This window comes from Choloepus didactylus, chromosome 9 (assembly GCF_015220235.1).
Source record: "Choloepus didactylus isolate mChoDid1 chromosome 9, mChoDid1.pri, whole genome shotgun sequence".
NCBI classification, from domain to species: Eukaryota; Metazoa; Chordata; class Mammalia; order Pilosa; family Megalonychidae; genus Choloepus; species Choloepus didactylus.
The window spans coordinates 46,366,417-46,383,848 of record NC_051315.1 but is presented as its reverse complement, the minus strand read 5'-3'; the positions used below and the strand labels follow the sequence as shown (position 1 = coordinate 46,383,848).

At 36.8% G+C, this 17,432-nt stretch overlaps 1 protein-coding gene across 2 annotated transcripts in view; it reads left to right on the top strand.

The window, feature by feature from the left end:
• The window catches only part of CCDC148 (coiled-coil domain containing 148), a 312,951-nt gene that overhangs the window by 102,335 nt on the left and 193,184 nt on the right, over positions 1–17,432 (top strand). For both annotated transcript variants that reach the window (XM_037848948.1, XM_037848947.1), the window contains one exon: positions 4,549–4,652. In XM_037848948.1, the coding sequence (XP_037704876.1) occupies positions 4,549–4,652 (104 nt within the window). The remainder of the gene's footprint in view (positions 1–4,548; positions 4,653–17,432) is intronic.

Below are 17,432 nucleotides of genomic sequence, written 5' to 3'. Positions count from 1 at the left end.
CATTCACAATAGCAACTAAAATAATCAAATATCTAGGAATCAGTCCAACCAAGGGTATAAAAGACTTGTACACAGAAAACTACAAAACATTGCTAAAAGAAATTAAAGAAGATCTAAATAAATGGAAGGACATTCCATATTCATGGATTGGAAGACTAAATATAATTAAGATATCAATTCTCTCCTAATTGATTACAGATTCCATGCAATCCCAATAAAAATTCCAATACCCTACTTTGCAGAAATAGAAAAGTCAATCACCAAATGTATTTGGAAGGACAAGAGGCCCCAAATAGCCAAAAACATCTTGAAACACGTGACAACATGGGTGAATCTTGAAGACATTGTGTTGAGTGAAATAAGCCAGAAAAGGACAAATATTGTATGATCTCATGGATTTGAAACAATTAGAAAAAGCAAACTCATAGAGTCAGAATCTAGAATATAGTTTACTAGTGGACTGGGTGGGGTTAGGGAATGGGAAGTTAAGGCTTAAAGTATACAGGGTTCCTATTTGGAATGATGGAAATATTTTAGTAATGGATGGTGGTGATCACAGCACAACATTGATAATGCAATTAACAACACTGAAATATGTATCTGAATATGATAAAAAGGCAAAATGTTAGATTGTATGTGTGGTAACAAAAGAAAAAATTTTTAAAAATCCACAGAACTATACTACATAAACAGAGAGTTTGTCAGTAAGAGACCTGCCCTATAAGAAATAGTAAAGAGTTCTGCAAGCTAAAGGGAAAAAACAGGAAAGAGAGGTTTAGAGTAGAGTATAGAAATGAAGATTACCAGCAAGAGAAACTAAAAGGGTAAAAAGAGAGACACCCCCACACCAAAAAAAAAAAAAAGACATGTCATATAAAAATCAAAGGATAAAATGGTTGAAGTAGGTACTGCTTTTACAGTAAATCCTGATAAATCCACAACAAAGCTCCTAGAGCTAATGAATAAATTCATCAAAGTGGTGGTTACAAGTGTTAATGGATTAAATGCCCCAATCAAAAGACACTGATTGACAGAATGAATTAAAAATATGATCCAACTATATGTTGCCTACAAGAGACTCACCTTAGACCCAAAGACACAAATAGGTTGAAACTGAAAGGTAGGAAAAATATATTCCACACAAAGAGTAATTTAAAAATTAAAAAAAAAAGCTGGGGTAACTATACTAATATTGGACAAAATAGAGTTAAAATGCAAAACTGTTATAAGGGACAAAGAAGGACACTATATATTAATAAAAATGGCAATCCACCAAGAAGAAATAACAATCATAAATATGTATGCACCTAACCAAAATACTTGAGGCAAATACTGGCAAAAGTAAAGGAAGAAATAGATGTCTCTACAATAATAGCTGAAGACTTGAATACACCACTCTCATTAATAGATAGAACATCCAGACAGAGGACCACTAAGGAAACAGAGAACTTGAATAATACGATAAATGAACTAGACCTAACAGACATATAAAGAACATTGCACATTGCAGGACATACATTCTTCTCAAGTGCTCATGGGTCATTCTCCAGGATAGACCACATGTTGGGTCACAAAACAAGTCTCAATAAATTTTTTTAAAAAATTGAAATTATACAAAGTACTTTCTCTGGCCATAATGCAATGAAGCTGGAAATCAGTAGCAGCCAGAAAACTGGAAAATTCACAAATACATGCAAGTTGAACAATATACTCTTAAACTCTAAATCAGTGGGTCAAAGAAGAAATTGCAAAAGAAATCATTAAATATCTTGAGAAGAATGAAACTGAGAACACAGCATATAAAAACTAATGGGATGCAGCAAAGGCAGTGCTGAGAGGGAACTTTATATCCCTAAACACCTACATTAAAAAAGAAGAAAAAGCTAAAATCAAAGACCTAAATGCATACCTGGAGGAACTAGAAAAAGAACAGCAAACTCATCCCAAGCAAGCAGAAGGAAAGAAATAGCAAAGATTAGAGCAGAAAAGAAATGAAATTGAGAATAAAAAACAAAAGAGAGAAATAACAGAACCATAAGTTAGTTCTTTCAGAAGATCAATAAAATTGACAAACCCCCACTCTTGTCCACTAGTTATTGATGTTTATATTTAAAGATAGGTCTTCTGGACTAAAAGGGCTTTCCAGGTATTTCAAGATGCCTAGAGTTAAGATTTCAATATCTTGAACTGTCACAATAATCTACACACAGGAAACCTTTGGTTTCTGTTTCTTTTGCACGTTTATTATTTTGGTTATTTTTCTAAAACATTTTTATTCATCAGTTTATGCATAAATCATCACCTACCATAAATATTTTTAAATGCTTATTAATTTCATATGGCATATTGCCTAGAAAAATGAATTAGAATAACCTAGAAACCTCTCTAATGATAAAGATACAACTTTAATTCTCTCCGTTCCTTTAATGCTTTATTTTCCTTCATTTTTAGCATTAAGATCCAAATACAATCCATGAGTGAATTTACAAAAAATCAGGATATTCTGTAAAATAGTGACGCATCTACTGAAAAACAGTAGCTTTTTTTTTTTACTTTTACAGTCTACTTAATTGGTCTTATCTTCCACCAATGTGTTTTAATTTTTTTGTGTATAACATGGACCAAATATGTCAAAATAATCTCTCTGCAACAACTATAGATGACAAATAGTTGGAATGAGTTTTAGGCCTTCTTAAAGCAAGCACTAGAATCTAGAATATCTGATTTTAGAAATAAGCTGCACCTTTTTTTTTTTTCGAAGGTAAAATAGATACTACTGAAAGTTTTTTTTGCAGGATCTGTATTTATTTAAGTGTACTTTCCCCCTCCTAAATTTCATAATCATGGCACTCTTAAAACCTCCTGATGAAAAGTTCTGACTTTGGCTGTATTTTGTTAAGTGATATTTGGTTATTTTGTTTTCTTATATCCCTAATTTTGAATCAGAAATCAGAACAGTAGAAAGATAAACTCAAGGTTAAAGTAATCAGTGAATGACAGCTAGAAATAGCATGCATTATAAAAATTCCTTTTTAGGACTTTTCTTCTCAAGTTTTTTATCTGCATTGTTGATCTGTTAAAGGTCTGGTGGTATTGTGTACTCTAGTAACGGGAAATATTTATGTATTTCATCAAGTGTCTGATTTAAGAGTAGCACTTTTACAGTGTTTAAAAATATTAATATGAAATAAGCAAGTGTAGACAAATGAGTATCAGTCATTCTAACCAGGAAACAGATACCATTTGAATATTTAGGATACAGGCATCTTTAATGAGAGAAAATGGTTACACCAGTGATAGAAGATCTGAGAAACCAAACAGAGGACCATGTGGCAATACAGAGATCATCAACAGGAGGAAGCCAGTGCCATCCCTGCATCAGAGGAACATACAGAAAAAAGACATGCTGTACCAGATACCGTGGGCTGAGGTTACTCACGTGGGCTGAGGTTACCCCAGAGAAAGCTGGAGCAAAGGAGAAGTTGCAGATGCTGGTGGAGAACCCATGAAATGCAGAGAAAGCAGGGGAATAATTCTCTGGTTTCCCCCTTCCTCTCCTTTTCATCTCCTACCCACAGTCTCTTGTAGTTGAACCCAGCTGGAAGACAGCTGTTAGGGGCACCTGAGAAACATAGCCTACTCTGTCAAATGGAGCAGATCCAGGAAAATGGCGAGGAATGGACCTTAGGCCAAACTGGCACAACTGCACAACCCAGCAGAAACCCAAAAGCACTAATTATATGCTATGTTTTTAAAAATATTAAAATTGGGGGATAAATTAAATTTAGTTGAAAATTTGGGTCTCAGTGCTACATGATTTTTCATTATTTAAGTACGTTAAATAAATATTTGCCTAAATATTTTTTTTAATTTTATTTACAAAATTGTGGAGTTGAAAGATTAAAATTGTGTTCAAGGTTGTGTGTCTAGTAAGGGCTGCAACTGAGATTAAAGTCAGGCCTCCTAACAAATTATCCAGTGCTTTTTTACCATTTCAAGCTGAGTGATCAGATAAAAACCAGCATTATTATAGAAAGGACACTGAACCGAGGTTCTTCTTGTGATTCTGATGTTTATGTTGTTTTATGATCTTGACTAAGTCTTTTAATTTCTCTGACCTTGAATATCTTCATCTATAAAATAGGAATAATCCTCATTATGACACATGGAAAAAATATGTGAAAAGGGGGAGAATATGTATGGAAAGCTCTTGAAATTTTTTCTGGGGCTATAGGAATTATGGTATTGTTTATCGTATGTTTGGAAAATAGAACTACTTTATCTATCTTTTAATAAATTATTTAAATTGTGTTTAAAAGAGAGATAAAGTTCTTAAATTGGTCAACATTTCAAACCATTGTCTTTTTCAACTCCATGCTCTTTGTTTAGCAAAGTACTTATTTTAGGTAAGCTTTGTGTTAGAAGTTGGAATAATAAGAATTAAAAAAGAATAAGTATTTAGCTTAGAATATGTAGATTAAAGAATTTAATGTGCAAAACACATTTTAAGATGTTGAATTTTCTCCTCTTTTTTTCCTCTAACTCTAGATCAGAAGAATGGTGCAGACCTCAAAGATATCTAAACAAAAAACACTAATAAAACAACATAAGCAAGTGTGGTGGCAGGAACACCAAAGACTAAATGAAATCAGGTAAGAATTGGGGAAAATATCAAAAAGAACACATAGGAATACTGCGCTTACTTATTTAATCAGATGTGCTATAATTTTGATGTTAATCAAATTATAGTCCTATCATTTTCTCAGATTAATTTGGAATCCAGTGAATATATTAATATGGCTTTTTCTTGTTAGGAAAAAAATATAATCTTCTTTATCAGCTAATCACTTCCTCTTCTGCACTCCCATTCATCCTTGTGTTCATTTATATTATATTTAGCACATTGGATTATAATGTTTGTTTACATGTTTATCTTCCCTATAGAGGAATAAACTCTTTGAGGGCAAACATCCCATCTTATTCATCTTTACACTGTAGGCTATAGAATGTAGAAGGAGATATGTAAATACTTTAAATGAATGAGTGAATGAATGAACTTAAGTTGTTCACTGGTTTCTGGCTATAAGTTGCATTATGACTATATTATTCTATTTGTATTTTTTACTTTTGTCATTATTTCCAGTCATCACTTCATAATTGACTAAAACAAAAAAAATGATTTTGTACTTGATCTTAGTTGTATCTTTGAAAATTAGATTTCTTTTCAAAGGTAAAGGCAACAATAGAAGATATTTTCCTTTCAGTTGTTTTATTGATGCTGGTATATATAAACTATGCTTTATAAAATATTCTTTTAAGCATCTATTTTATGTCAAATAGGTAGTTTTGTGGGCTTTTTTGAGTAAGATTTCCAAATACCATGAACATTACTTTGATTTAGGTGCTCTTCATGTTGATAGGAGTTTCTTGTTCTGACAAGTGATTCCTACACATGAAGTAAAAGCTTCATGTTTGGAAATTATTTTATGTCATCATTTAACTTAAAGCATAGAAAAACAATTATATAACTTATTCACCATACTTCTGCTATAAAATCAATTAAATCAGACCCATCTTACCCTCAAAAAGTCACCTTTGTGGATAGCAAGTTTAAATTCATTGGAAAAAGTTTTTGAAAATTTGCATAAGTTGAAATTGATAAAAAGGAAAGCCATTTGGAAACTTTAATTATGGTGTTCACTGATGCAAACTCAAATGTAAAGGAAGACACTGGGGAAGAATTTTTATTTTGGTTGTTCCACACCCTCCTTAATGTGTGTATTAAGCTGTTCTTGAGCTAGACAGAAAAGGCATATACGTATCATTAAGGAGAATAATTCTTTTGGTTGACCTGGAATGACACAAGGTGATAGAAGTGAGGTTCATTCAAGTAATAATAACCTTACTGTCTTGAAGCTTGTAAGGGTTGGAAATTGGACAAAACAGAATTTCAAGATAATTTTCCATGTTACGCTAGCATGTAGGCTAATTTTAATGTGTGTTCAGGGAAATTAAAAACTAATAGGGATAGCAGAAAAGTCAGAGAAGTGGCTAGATTTGAGGAGAATTTAGGGATTGCCAGAAAATTGGAAGAAGTTTAAGTTCTATCAGTATTTCTTGAACTTAAAAAATCTACACTCCCTATTAATAAATAAAAGAATCTTATGCCTTATCTGAGACTGTGGTCTGCACCCCTCTCTACCTCATTTTAGAATTTTAGCCTGCAAAAGATAAAGGCCTACAATGACATCTAATTTTTGTTGGGTACTTAGTATGTGTCAGATATGTGCTTTATCTCATGGAACCCTTACAACAACCCTACAGAGTAGGTGCATTATTATCCTCATTTTGCAGTAGAGGCCATTGCTACCTCTCTGAATCTTGAAGTTTGGAGGATTAAAGTCATTTGCTGAAGGCCAATCAGCTATTTTAAATGAAGCTGGGATTGGAACATTTACCCTTAATTCCTTTACACCATGACTTTGGAGTTGAGCAACTTTTTCTTTTTCCCACAAGGTTCCCTTCTTATAATCTGAGATCTAATTTATCATCTATCCTTGCTAACCAAAAAAAAAAAAAAAAAAAAGAAAAAAAGTTGCTCAACTTTAGTTTTTCTAAATCTGTAGTAAGAAAACTGGATACTTATAATGTCCAAGTATTAAATTATATTGCAATGGTTAATATGCTTTCTCAAACTTCAACCCTTGAAGACTCTGATGTACTTTCCCAAGGGTTCTTACTTCCCTGTTCAAGAATGTCTGATTTAGAGACTAAGGAGAAAGTTATTTATAGCATATTGGCCATGTGGTAAAGAATTAAGATTTTTATTTTAATAAGAATTTTTTTTTCTCCATGAGAACATGGTTTATTTGTTAAGCCTTGTTATTTTTATTGTTATTCCTTCAAGAGATTTTTTATAACAAATTTCCGTGAGAAATATGGTTACTATCCTGCTCACATTTTTAGTTTTAAGGCATTATTTTTAAAGTATCACCTTTATAGTGGATATCATGGGACTTTTACCGATTAACTATTGTCTGGAAATGTATCTTTAAAGATCAAACTGAGGCCAGTATGAGTACTGTGTGACTCATGGTTCCAGAGAACTCACTCTGTGTCCTCCTCCTGAGCTCACTGCTTAGCCAGCAGTTTTAACACTTTCTTCTCAGGCTTCCATTGTAGGGTCACTTGGGGCAGGCTCTTTCAAAAGTAAGAAGGACATCAAGCAGCTGAGTCTAAGCAACTAAGCCATCTGAGCTGCCAAGTTCCCCCTTTGTTAGAGAGAGATGATTTCCGCCTTTGGTCTTCCCTAGTGCTCTAATTTTCTGGGCTCTCCTGACTGTTTGTTAGCTTTATGGAATTTAAACATACTTACTTGCTCTGCCATTCTCTGCCCATGTCCCTTTGATTATTTGTTGCTTAAAAGCCGCCTTCTCCCCCACTCTCCTGTACCTGGCATTTCACGTGTTCTGCTGATATTGGTAATTAAGTGGTGGTGGCAGCCTGGAAATCCCAAGAATCCCTGAGTAATTTTTAGGTTCTTATCCTCCACCTGGAACTTTGAGACCATCCTGGAAGGATGAGGTCCTGGTACAAAGTAGACACCCCTGAGGGCTCAAAAACATCCTTCATCAGGTTGATTACTTGCAGATGGTTGCACTGCAGTTGGGCAGAAAATTAATATGTCATCTAGGCAAATAGTCACACAAAAACTTAGGAGGTCCCTCACAGTGCCATCAATGCACAGGCCAAAGAGCATTACATGGTCCTTAAATTGGCAGATTTTGCCATGGAATGCTACATTTGTCCCTCTTCAGATGTGGAGGAGGTTGTATGTCCTGTGGATCTTTCACTCAGGGACCATCAGGGCCTACAGTAACCTGATGAACAGAGTGATCATTCTGTCCTCCAGAATCACTCTGTTTGCTGCAGTTGAGTCCACCACAATTTTCCTCTGTTTACTAAGTCATATTCCATAAAACACTAATGTTCTTCAGGGTGTTCCATGGAGAAAAATGAGTTTCATGGTTCGATAAATTAGGAAGATACTTCATATTTCGTTCCCCTCTTGGAGAACCTCAATGCACTTTGGCATAATAAAGTTTCTGAGAAGTCCTGCACTATAGAAGTCTGTCCCATTTTGTTTAGCTCATCATTTACCTTTTTTTTTTTCTAGAATTTTATGGGCATTACTGTTTTATAGAACACAATTTTGGAAATGTTAGCATACATTCACTGGCTAGTCCCAGATTCTTATAGTTCTTGGGGCATAAAAAAAGTGTTTAAGAAAGTGTTTCTGAACTTTGTTGGACAATCGAGACACTGACAGAAATGGGGCTTCTTATGTGATGGGTCATGATTAATCTAAGAAGCTAGGATAGAGCTTACCAGAGTTATCACATGCACAGGAGCAGACTGATCTACAGTATGAACAAAGGTACTTCTCCTCGTGGTTTGTATGTTTTACTGTAGCTTCCTGGAGGTTGGCTTCCTTGGCCTGTGCTCTGAAGCCCTGCTACTGAGCAGCTGTGGAGGACTAACTAGCTATATACACTGTGCTGCCAGCTTGGCAAAGCTGCCTACTTTGGATATGTAGGTCACTTTAGAGTGTGCATGTGTTTGTGCATATGCATGTGCCAGCCAAACCCTCCTGAAACTTACTGAGCTAGATAAATTCTAGAGCTTAGTGAATGACAGGCTCTTATCCTTTGCCTGAGACGGGGATCACTTAGTTCACATTCTTTGCCCTGATAGATGATTTATGTACATTTTCATACTGAATATACAAAGTGGCCTACTTTTTTACATCTTTAGACAAGTGAGAGGGAAACATAATCATGTAGTTTATTTAAAGGAATTCAAGGCTGAGTAGTCTTAAAATTGTGTGGTAACCTCAAGAATTAATGCAGCTATGTTGTATTGTAGAAAAAGCTTCATAGAGAGGTATAAGGGACACGGTTGCATATTTCAGGCCGGAATAAAGGGAGGTGATCGCATGTCTGAGCAGCTTAGCCCTAATCTCCTCCAAGTGAGTCTCTAGACTAGAGTTTTTCCTAGAGGTTGGGAGTGAATTTACTACTCTGAGTGGACCGAATGTCCTGTGGACTGGGGCCTGTGTTCTGAGTGGCTTCACCATCAGAGTAGATTTTTTTTGACCTTGACTAGAGAGTGAGCCCTGATTTCCTGAAGGTCTGGGTCTAGAAACAAAGAGATTTTGAATAATAAGGTGTTTCTAAAAATCAGAGTAAGTAATTTTAGGTAGAATTTGATAAGAATCAGTATAATTAAAGTCATTTGTGGTTAGTATGTAAGTCTCCTTTTTTTTTTTGGTAAAAATAAGTAGCAACTAATTTTTTTTAAAAAAATCAACTTTATTGATGTAGAATTTATACCCCATACATACAATGTTCAGCTTGATAAATTTTGACACATGTATAGTCATACAACCATTACCACAATCAATATAAAGCACTCATTATATAAAGAAGTTCTCTGATGTCCCTTTGCATTTAATCCGTTTCCCCTATCCTAGCCCCTAGCAATCAATGATCTCTTTTCTGGCTGTATAGTTATGCCTTTTTAAAAAAAGATTCTCATGTAACTTTGTGGTTATCAGAGTCTGGCTTCTTTCTCTCATCATAATGCATTTGAGATCATTCATGTTGCTGAATGTATCAGTAGTTGCTTCACTTTTATTGATGAATAATATTCCATTGCATGCCTATGTACATTATTTATCCATTAATCAGTTGGTCTGTCTACAATTCTTGGCTATTATGAATAAAGCTACTATGAACCTTTTTTTATAAATCTTTATGTATACATATTTGTTTCCCTTTCTCTTGGATCAATTCCTAGGAGTAGAATAGCTAGGCTGTATGGTATATATATATGTTTATATATATATACCATATATAAGAAACTGCCACATTGTTTTCCAAAGTGGCTGTACTATTTTGTTACCCACCAGCAGCGTATGAGTGTTCCAGTTGCTCCACTGGAACCACCTCACTGATGTTTGGTATTGTCAGTCTTTTAAAATTTTGGTCATACTAGTGGGTGTGTAGTCATATCTCACTGTGGTTTTAACCTTCATTTCTCTAAATATTACTGATGTTGAGCATATCTTCATGTACTTGTTGAAGTGTCTTCCTCAAATTTTTAAATTTGATTGTTTTTCTTCTTGTTATTAATTTGTAAGTGTTCTTTATATATTCTAGATAAAAGAACTTTAATAGATAAATCTTTTGCAAATATTTTTTCTGCATTTGAGGTTTCCTTTTTTGTTTTCTTGACCATGTTTTTCTAAATCAGTTTTAATAATGATAAAGTCCATTTTACCATTTTTTTAATGGCCTGTGTCTTTTGAGTCCTATCTAAGACATCTTTGCTTAACCCAAGGTCCCAAAGATTTTCTCCTACATTTTCTGTAGATGCTTTATTGTTCTAGCTGTTATGTTTAGGCTTTGGATCCACTTTTGAGATAATTTTGCATATGGTGTTAGGTAAGAATGAAGGTTCACTTTTTCCTAAATTGATAACAATTTGTTCCTGCTTTATTTGTTAAAAACACTCTTTTCTCCATTGAATTACCCCTGTATACCTCTTAAAAATCAATTGGAGTAGATGGAAGATGGCGGCATAGAGAGGAGTGAAAGCTAAGTAGTCCCCCTGGAACAACTGAAAAAAACCAGAAACAACTAGTGAATGATCCAGAATAACCACGGCGGGGGCAAACGAGACTGTCCACTCATCATACACCAGCCTGAATTGGGAGGAATGCCCGAGATCACAGCATAAAATCTGTAAGTAAAACCTGCAGATCCAAGTCGTGAGACCCCCTCCCCCATAGCCCAAGCTGCAAAGCCTGGTGGTGCCAGAGCCTCTCTCCCAGCAAGCCTCTCTCTCAGCTGAGCTCCAACTGGGGTTTTAAGTAGCGAGTGTGAACTGCTCACTACAGGTACGAATCCCCCAAAAATAGACAGAGGCTTTGGGTGATGACTGACCTTGGAGAGCCGGAGGGTCGCCTTGGACTAGGTTTGAAGGGGACTATCTGTTTCTTTTTTAGCTCAGTGGAAAAAGCCCCAGCCATTTTCAGTTCCCAGTGGTGTGACACAGAGAAGGGTGGAGATAGCACAAGCAGAGAGAGAGACCATTTAAATGCTAGTGACCTCCTCCTAGGGGGTCTATCTTCTCCAAGAGGAAAGGGGTGGGGCCCTTTCCATTCAGTACCAGACCCCAGAGCCTGGGGGAACACGGCCATACCTACTCACACCAGTCAAGAATTATAGGCTAAAAAGGAGAGAAAAATGCATGACTTGTAGCCATCTCCCCAGCAGGTGGGGGCACTCCTGCCTGTGGCTGAACCCACAGCACAGAGCTGCACCAAGAAACCCAGTGTGACAGGGAGTCTTTCCCACAGCACTGCTCACATGCCACAATATCAGCCCTGGACAGTGGCCTTGAATACACCCATGGCTGATTGTCCTGGAGCTGGGAGGGCGGAGCTGTGCGGAAAGGGGAAAGTTAACGTGTCCCATTCAACCATCTTTGAAGCGGGCTGGGAATGTCCCTGCACAGCCCGGCATCCCAGGGCTTCCCTGGAGGCCGGCATGCACTTGTGATGTGGCACGGCCCTCCCTCCCTCAGCAGAGGTCCTGGAAGAGCACAGCAGTGTAGGGGGAACCACTCGGAAATCCCAGGGAACCTACACCAATATCAAGGACTTTTGGGTCAGCTGCAGAGAACAGCTTTAAATCTCTGGGAACACCTGGGAGGTTTGATTATTAAAGCTGCCCTTCCTTCCTAACCGCTCAGACACACGCCCCTCATTCGGGGCGGATGGCACCGAGAGCACACCCAAATTAAGTGCACCGAGTGGACCCCACGGAGGTCAGATGCCCATACACCACAAAGACAGGGTTGAGGAGAGCTGACTTGAGGGGAATTGGTGACTCACGGACGCCATCTGCTGGTTGGTTGGAGAGAGTGTACGCCACCACGCTGCAATTCTGACAAATTAAAGATCAAGTAAAGTAAATGCCAAGAGGCCAAAAACAACAGAAAATCTTAAAGCTTATAATAAAACCAGATGATATGGAGAACCCAAACCTAAACACCCAAATCAAAAGGTCAGAAGACACACAGTACTTGGCACAGTTAATCAAAGAACTACAGACAGGCAATGAGAGCATGGCACAGGATATAAAGGACATGAAGAAGAGTATGGCACAGGATATAAAAGACATAAAGAAGACCCTAGAAGACCATAAAGAAGATACTGCAAGAGTAAATAAAAAAATAGAAGATCTTATGGAAATTAAAGAAACTGTAGGCCAAATCAAAAAGACTCTGGATACTCATAATACAAGATTAGAGGAAGCTGAACAACAACTCAGCCTCCTTGAGGACCACAGAACAGAAAATGAAAGAACAAAAGAAAGAATGGGGAAAAAAATATCGAAAAAATCGAAAAGGATCTCAGGGATACGATAGATAAAATACAATGTCCAAATTCAAGACTCATTGGTGTCCCAGAAGGGGAAGAGAAGGGTAAAGGTCTAGAAGGAGTGAGTATTCAAAGAAATTGTTGGGGAAAACTTTCCAAACCTTCTACACAATATAAATACATAAAGCATAAATGCCCAGCAAACTCCAAACAGAATAAATCCGAATAAACCCACTCCAAGACATATTCTGATCAGACTGTCAAATACTGAAGAGAAGGATCAAGTTCTGAAAGCAGCAAGAGAAAAGCAATTCACCACATACAAGGGAAACAACATAAGACAAAGTAGTGACTACTCAGCGGCCACCATGGAGGCAAGAAGGCAGTGGCATGACATATTTAAAATTCTGAGAGAGAAAAATTTCCAACCAAGAATACTTTATCTAGCAAAACTCTCCTTCAAATTTGAGGGAGAGCTTAAATTTTTCACAGACAAACAAATGCTGAGAGATTTTGCTAGTAAAAGACCTGCCCTACTTCAGATACAAAAGGGAGCCCTACTGACAGAGAAACAAAGAAGGGAGAGAGAGATATAGAGAATTTAACAGACATATATAGAATATTACATCCCAGGTCATTGGGACACATTCTTCTCTAGAGATCACAGATCTTTCTCCAGAATGGACCGTATGCTGGGACATAAAAAGAAGCCTCAATAAAAAAAAAAATGAATTTGTTCAAAGCACATTCTCTGACCACAATGGATTACACATAGAAGTCAATAACCATCAGAGACTTGGAGAATTCACAAACACCTGGAGTGTAAAAATGAGGGGCAGGTGAAAACATTCCCAGATAATCAAAAGCTGAGGGACTTCATCACCAGTAATCAGTCCTACAAGAAATGCTAAAGGGAGTTGAGCAGACTGAAAGGAAGGGACACTAAACAATTGACTGAAACTACATGAAGAAATAAAGATTTCCTGTAAAGATCACATGGTAAATATAAATACCAATACTACTCTATTGTTGATTTATAACTCCACTACTTCCTATAGGATCTAAAATACATAAACTGTAATGATAAATCAGTGGTTTTGGACTCAATGTAAAATATGTAATTTTTGACAAGAACTACATAAAGGTGGGGGAATGATGGAGTATAGGAACATAGTTTATGTGTCTTATTGAAGTTAAGTTGGTATCAAAGAAAAACAAGATTGTTATAGATTTAAGATGTTAAATTTAAGCCCCATGGTAAACACAAAGAAAGTATCAGAGAATATGACCATAGAGATGAAAAGTAGAGTATGGGTTAAGAGAAATGGGGGAAGGGGCAATGGGGAGTTAAGAAATGAGTGTAGGGTTTCTGTTTGGGGTGAAGGGAAACTTCTAGAAATGGATGATGGGAAGGTGAAAACATTGCAACATTCTAAATGTGATTAATCCCACTAATGGAATGCTAGGGAGGGGGTGGAATGGGAAGATTTAGGCTATATATATGTTTCCACAATTGAGAAAAAAAAAAGACAGTCTAAATAGATGACAGTTAAATGCCAGGGATGATCCTGGATGGGATCTGAGGATGGAGGAGAGGAGGCTCAAAGGGACACAGATGGGACACAAGAAAAAAAAAAAAAAAAAGGGAAATACAGAATGTAAGCTTTGTATCAATGTTGAATTTCTTGAACTTCTTAGGTGCACTTAATGAGATTGCATAAAAGAATGTTCTTGTCCGTAGGAAAACTATATGTGAATTATATTCTTTGTTCAAAGATATGTGCAGCTTGCTCTCATATGTTCAGAGGACAGAGCAATAGATGATGGATGATAGATAGGAAGGGAGGGAGGGAGGGAGAGAGAAAGGGAGGGAAAGAAAGAAATGGTGGTGTGACAGGATGTTAAAGGTGGTGGATCGGGGTATTGGGGGAGGGGGATCAGGGTATGATGGAGTTCCATGTATGGGGTTTGTACTATTTTTGCAACGGTTCCTGTAAGATTGAATTTATTTCAAAATAAAATTTATTAAATTAAAAAAAATCAATTGACTACATAAGTGTGGGTCTATTTCTGAATTCTCTATTTTGTTTTGCTAATCTATGCATCATGTCTTTTGTTATTATCATATATATTCAATTATTCTAGCATTCTAGGAAGTTGTAATTTAAGGTGATGTAAATCCTCCAATTTTGTTCTTATTTTTAAAATTATTTTGGCTTTTCTAGGACTTTGTATTTCCATATACATTTTAGAATCAGCTCATCAGTTTCTACAAAAAAACTCATGTGGGATTTTGAGTGGCTTGTGTTGGATCTACAGGCCAATTTGTGGAAAATTGACATTTTAACAATGTTGAATCTTCCAATCTATGACCATGGTATATATCACTATTTAGGTCTTTGAGTCTCTTATCAATGTTTTGTAGTTTTTAGTATGCACATTTTGCACATATTTTATCATATTTATCACTAAGTAATATCCTTGATGCAATTTTCAATGGTACCATTTTATTATTTTTTTTATCTTCATTTTATTGAGATATATTCATATACCACGCAGTCATACAAAACAAATCGTACTTTCGATTGTTCACAGTACCATTACATAGTTGTACATTCATCACCCAAATCAATCCCTGACACCTTCATTAGCACACACACAAGAATAACAAGAATAATAATTAGAGTGAAAAAGAGCAATTGAAGTAAAGAAGAACACTGGGTACCTTTGTCTGTTTGTTTCCTTCCCCTATTTTTCTACTCATCCATCCATAAACTAGACAAAGTGGAGTGTGGTCCTTATGGCTTTCCCAATCCCCTTGTCACCCCTCATAAGCTACATTATTATACAACTGTCTTCGAGACTCATGGGTTCTGGGTTGTAGTTTGATAGTTTCAGGTATCCACCACCAGCTACCCCAATTCTTTAGAACCTAAAAAGGGTTGTCTAAAGTGTGCATAAGAGTGCCCACCAGAGTGACCTCTCGGCTCCTTTTGGATTCTCTCTGCCACTGAAGCTTATTTCATTTCCTTTCACATCCCCCTTTTGGTCAAGAAGATGTTCTCCGTCCCACGATGCCAGGTCTACATTCCTCCCCGGGAGTCATATTCCACGTTGCCAGGGAGATTCACTCCCCTGGGTGTCTGATCCCACGTAGGGGGGAGGGCAGTGATTTCACCTTTCAAGTTGGCTTAGCTAGAGAGACAGGGCCACATCTGAGCAACAAAGAGGCATTCGGGAGGAGGCTCTTAGGCACAACCATAGGGAGGCCTAGCCTCTCCTTTGCAGCAACCGTCTTCCCAAGGGTAAAACCTGTGGTAGAGGGCTCAACCCATCAAACCACCAGTCCCCTATGTCTGTGGTCATGTTAGCAACCATGGAGGTGGGGTAGGCGAATACACCTGCATTCTCCACAGGCTCCTCAAGGGGGCACTGCATCTTTTTTTTTTTCCTTTTTTTTTTTTTTTTTAACTTTCCCTTCTTTTTTAAATCAACTGTATGAAAAAAAAAGTTAAAAAGAAAACAAACATACAATAAAAGAACATTTCAAAGAGACCATAACAAGGGAGTAAGAAAGAGACAACTAACCTAAGATAACTGCTTAACTTCCAACATGTTCCTACTTTACCCCAAGAAAGTTACCTAATATAGCAACATTTCTGTGAACTTGCTCCTACTATATCCATCAGAAATTAACAGACCATAGTCATTCCTGGGCATCCCCAGAACGTTAAATAGCTTATCTGTTCTTCTTGTATTATTGTTCCCCCTTCCTTAATTGCTCTCTATTGCTAGTTGCCCTACATTCTACATTATAAGCCATTTGTTTTATATTTTTCAAAGTTCACATTAGTGGTAGCATATAATATTTCTCTTTTTGTGCCTGGCTTATTTCGCTTAGCATTATGTCTTCAAGGTTCATCCATGTTGTCATATGTTTCACGAGAACGTTCCTTCTTACTGCCGCGTAGTATTCCATCGTGTGTATATACCACATTTTATTTATCCACTCATCTGCTGAAGGACTTTTGGGTTGTTTCCATCTTTTGGCAATTGTGAATAATGCTGCTATGAACATTGGCGTGCAGATATCTGTTCGTGTCACTGCTTTCCGATCTTCCGGGTATATACTGAGAAGTGCAATCGCTGGGTCGAATGGTAACTCTATATCTAGTTTTCTAAGGAATTGCCAGACTGACTTCCAGAGTGGCTGAACCATTATACAGTCCCACCAACAGTGAATAAGAGTTCCGATTTCTCCACATCCTCTCCAGCATTTGTAGTTTCCTGTTTGTTTAATGGCAGCCATTCTAACCGGTGTTAGATGGTTTCTCATTGTGGTCTTAATTTGCATCTCTCTAATAGCTAGTGAAGCTGAACATTTTTTCATGTGTTTCTTGGCCATTTGTATTTCCTCTTCAGAGAACTGTCTTTTCATATCTTTTGCCCATTTTATAATTGGGCCGACTGTACTATTGTCATTGAGTTGTAGGATTTCTTTATATATGCAAGATATCAGTCTTTTGTCAGATACATGGTTTCCAAAAATTTTTTCCCATTGAGTTGGCTGCCTCTTTACCTTTTTGAGAAATTCCTTTGAGGTGCAGAAACTTCTAAGCTTGAGGAGTTCCCATTTATCTATTTTCTCTTTTGTTGCTTGTGCTTTGGGTGTAAAGTCTAGGAAGTGGCCGCCTAATACAAGGTCTTGAAGATGTTTTCCTACATTATCTTCTAGGAGTTTTATGGTACTTTCTTTTATATTGAGATCTTTGGTCCATTTTGAGTTAATTTTTGTGTAGGGGGTGAGGTAGGGGTTCTCTTTCATTCTTTTGGATATGGATATCCAACTCTCCCAGCCCCATTTGTTGAAAAGACCATTATGACTCAGTTCAGTGACTTTGGGGGCCTTATCAAAGATCAGTCGGCCATAGATCTGGGGGTCTATCTCCGAATTCTCAATTCGATTCCATTGATCTATATGTCT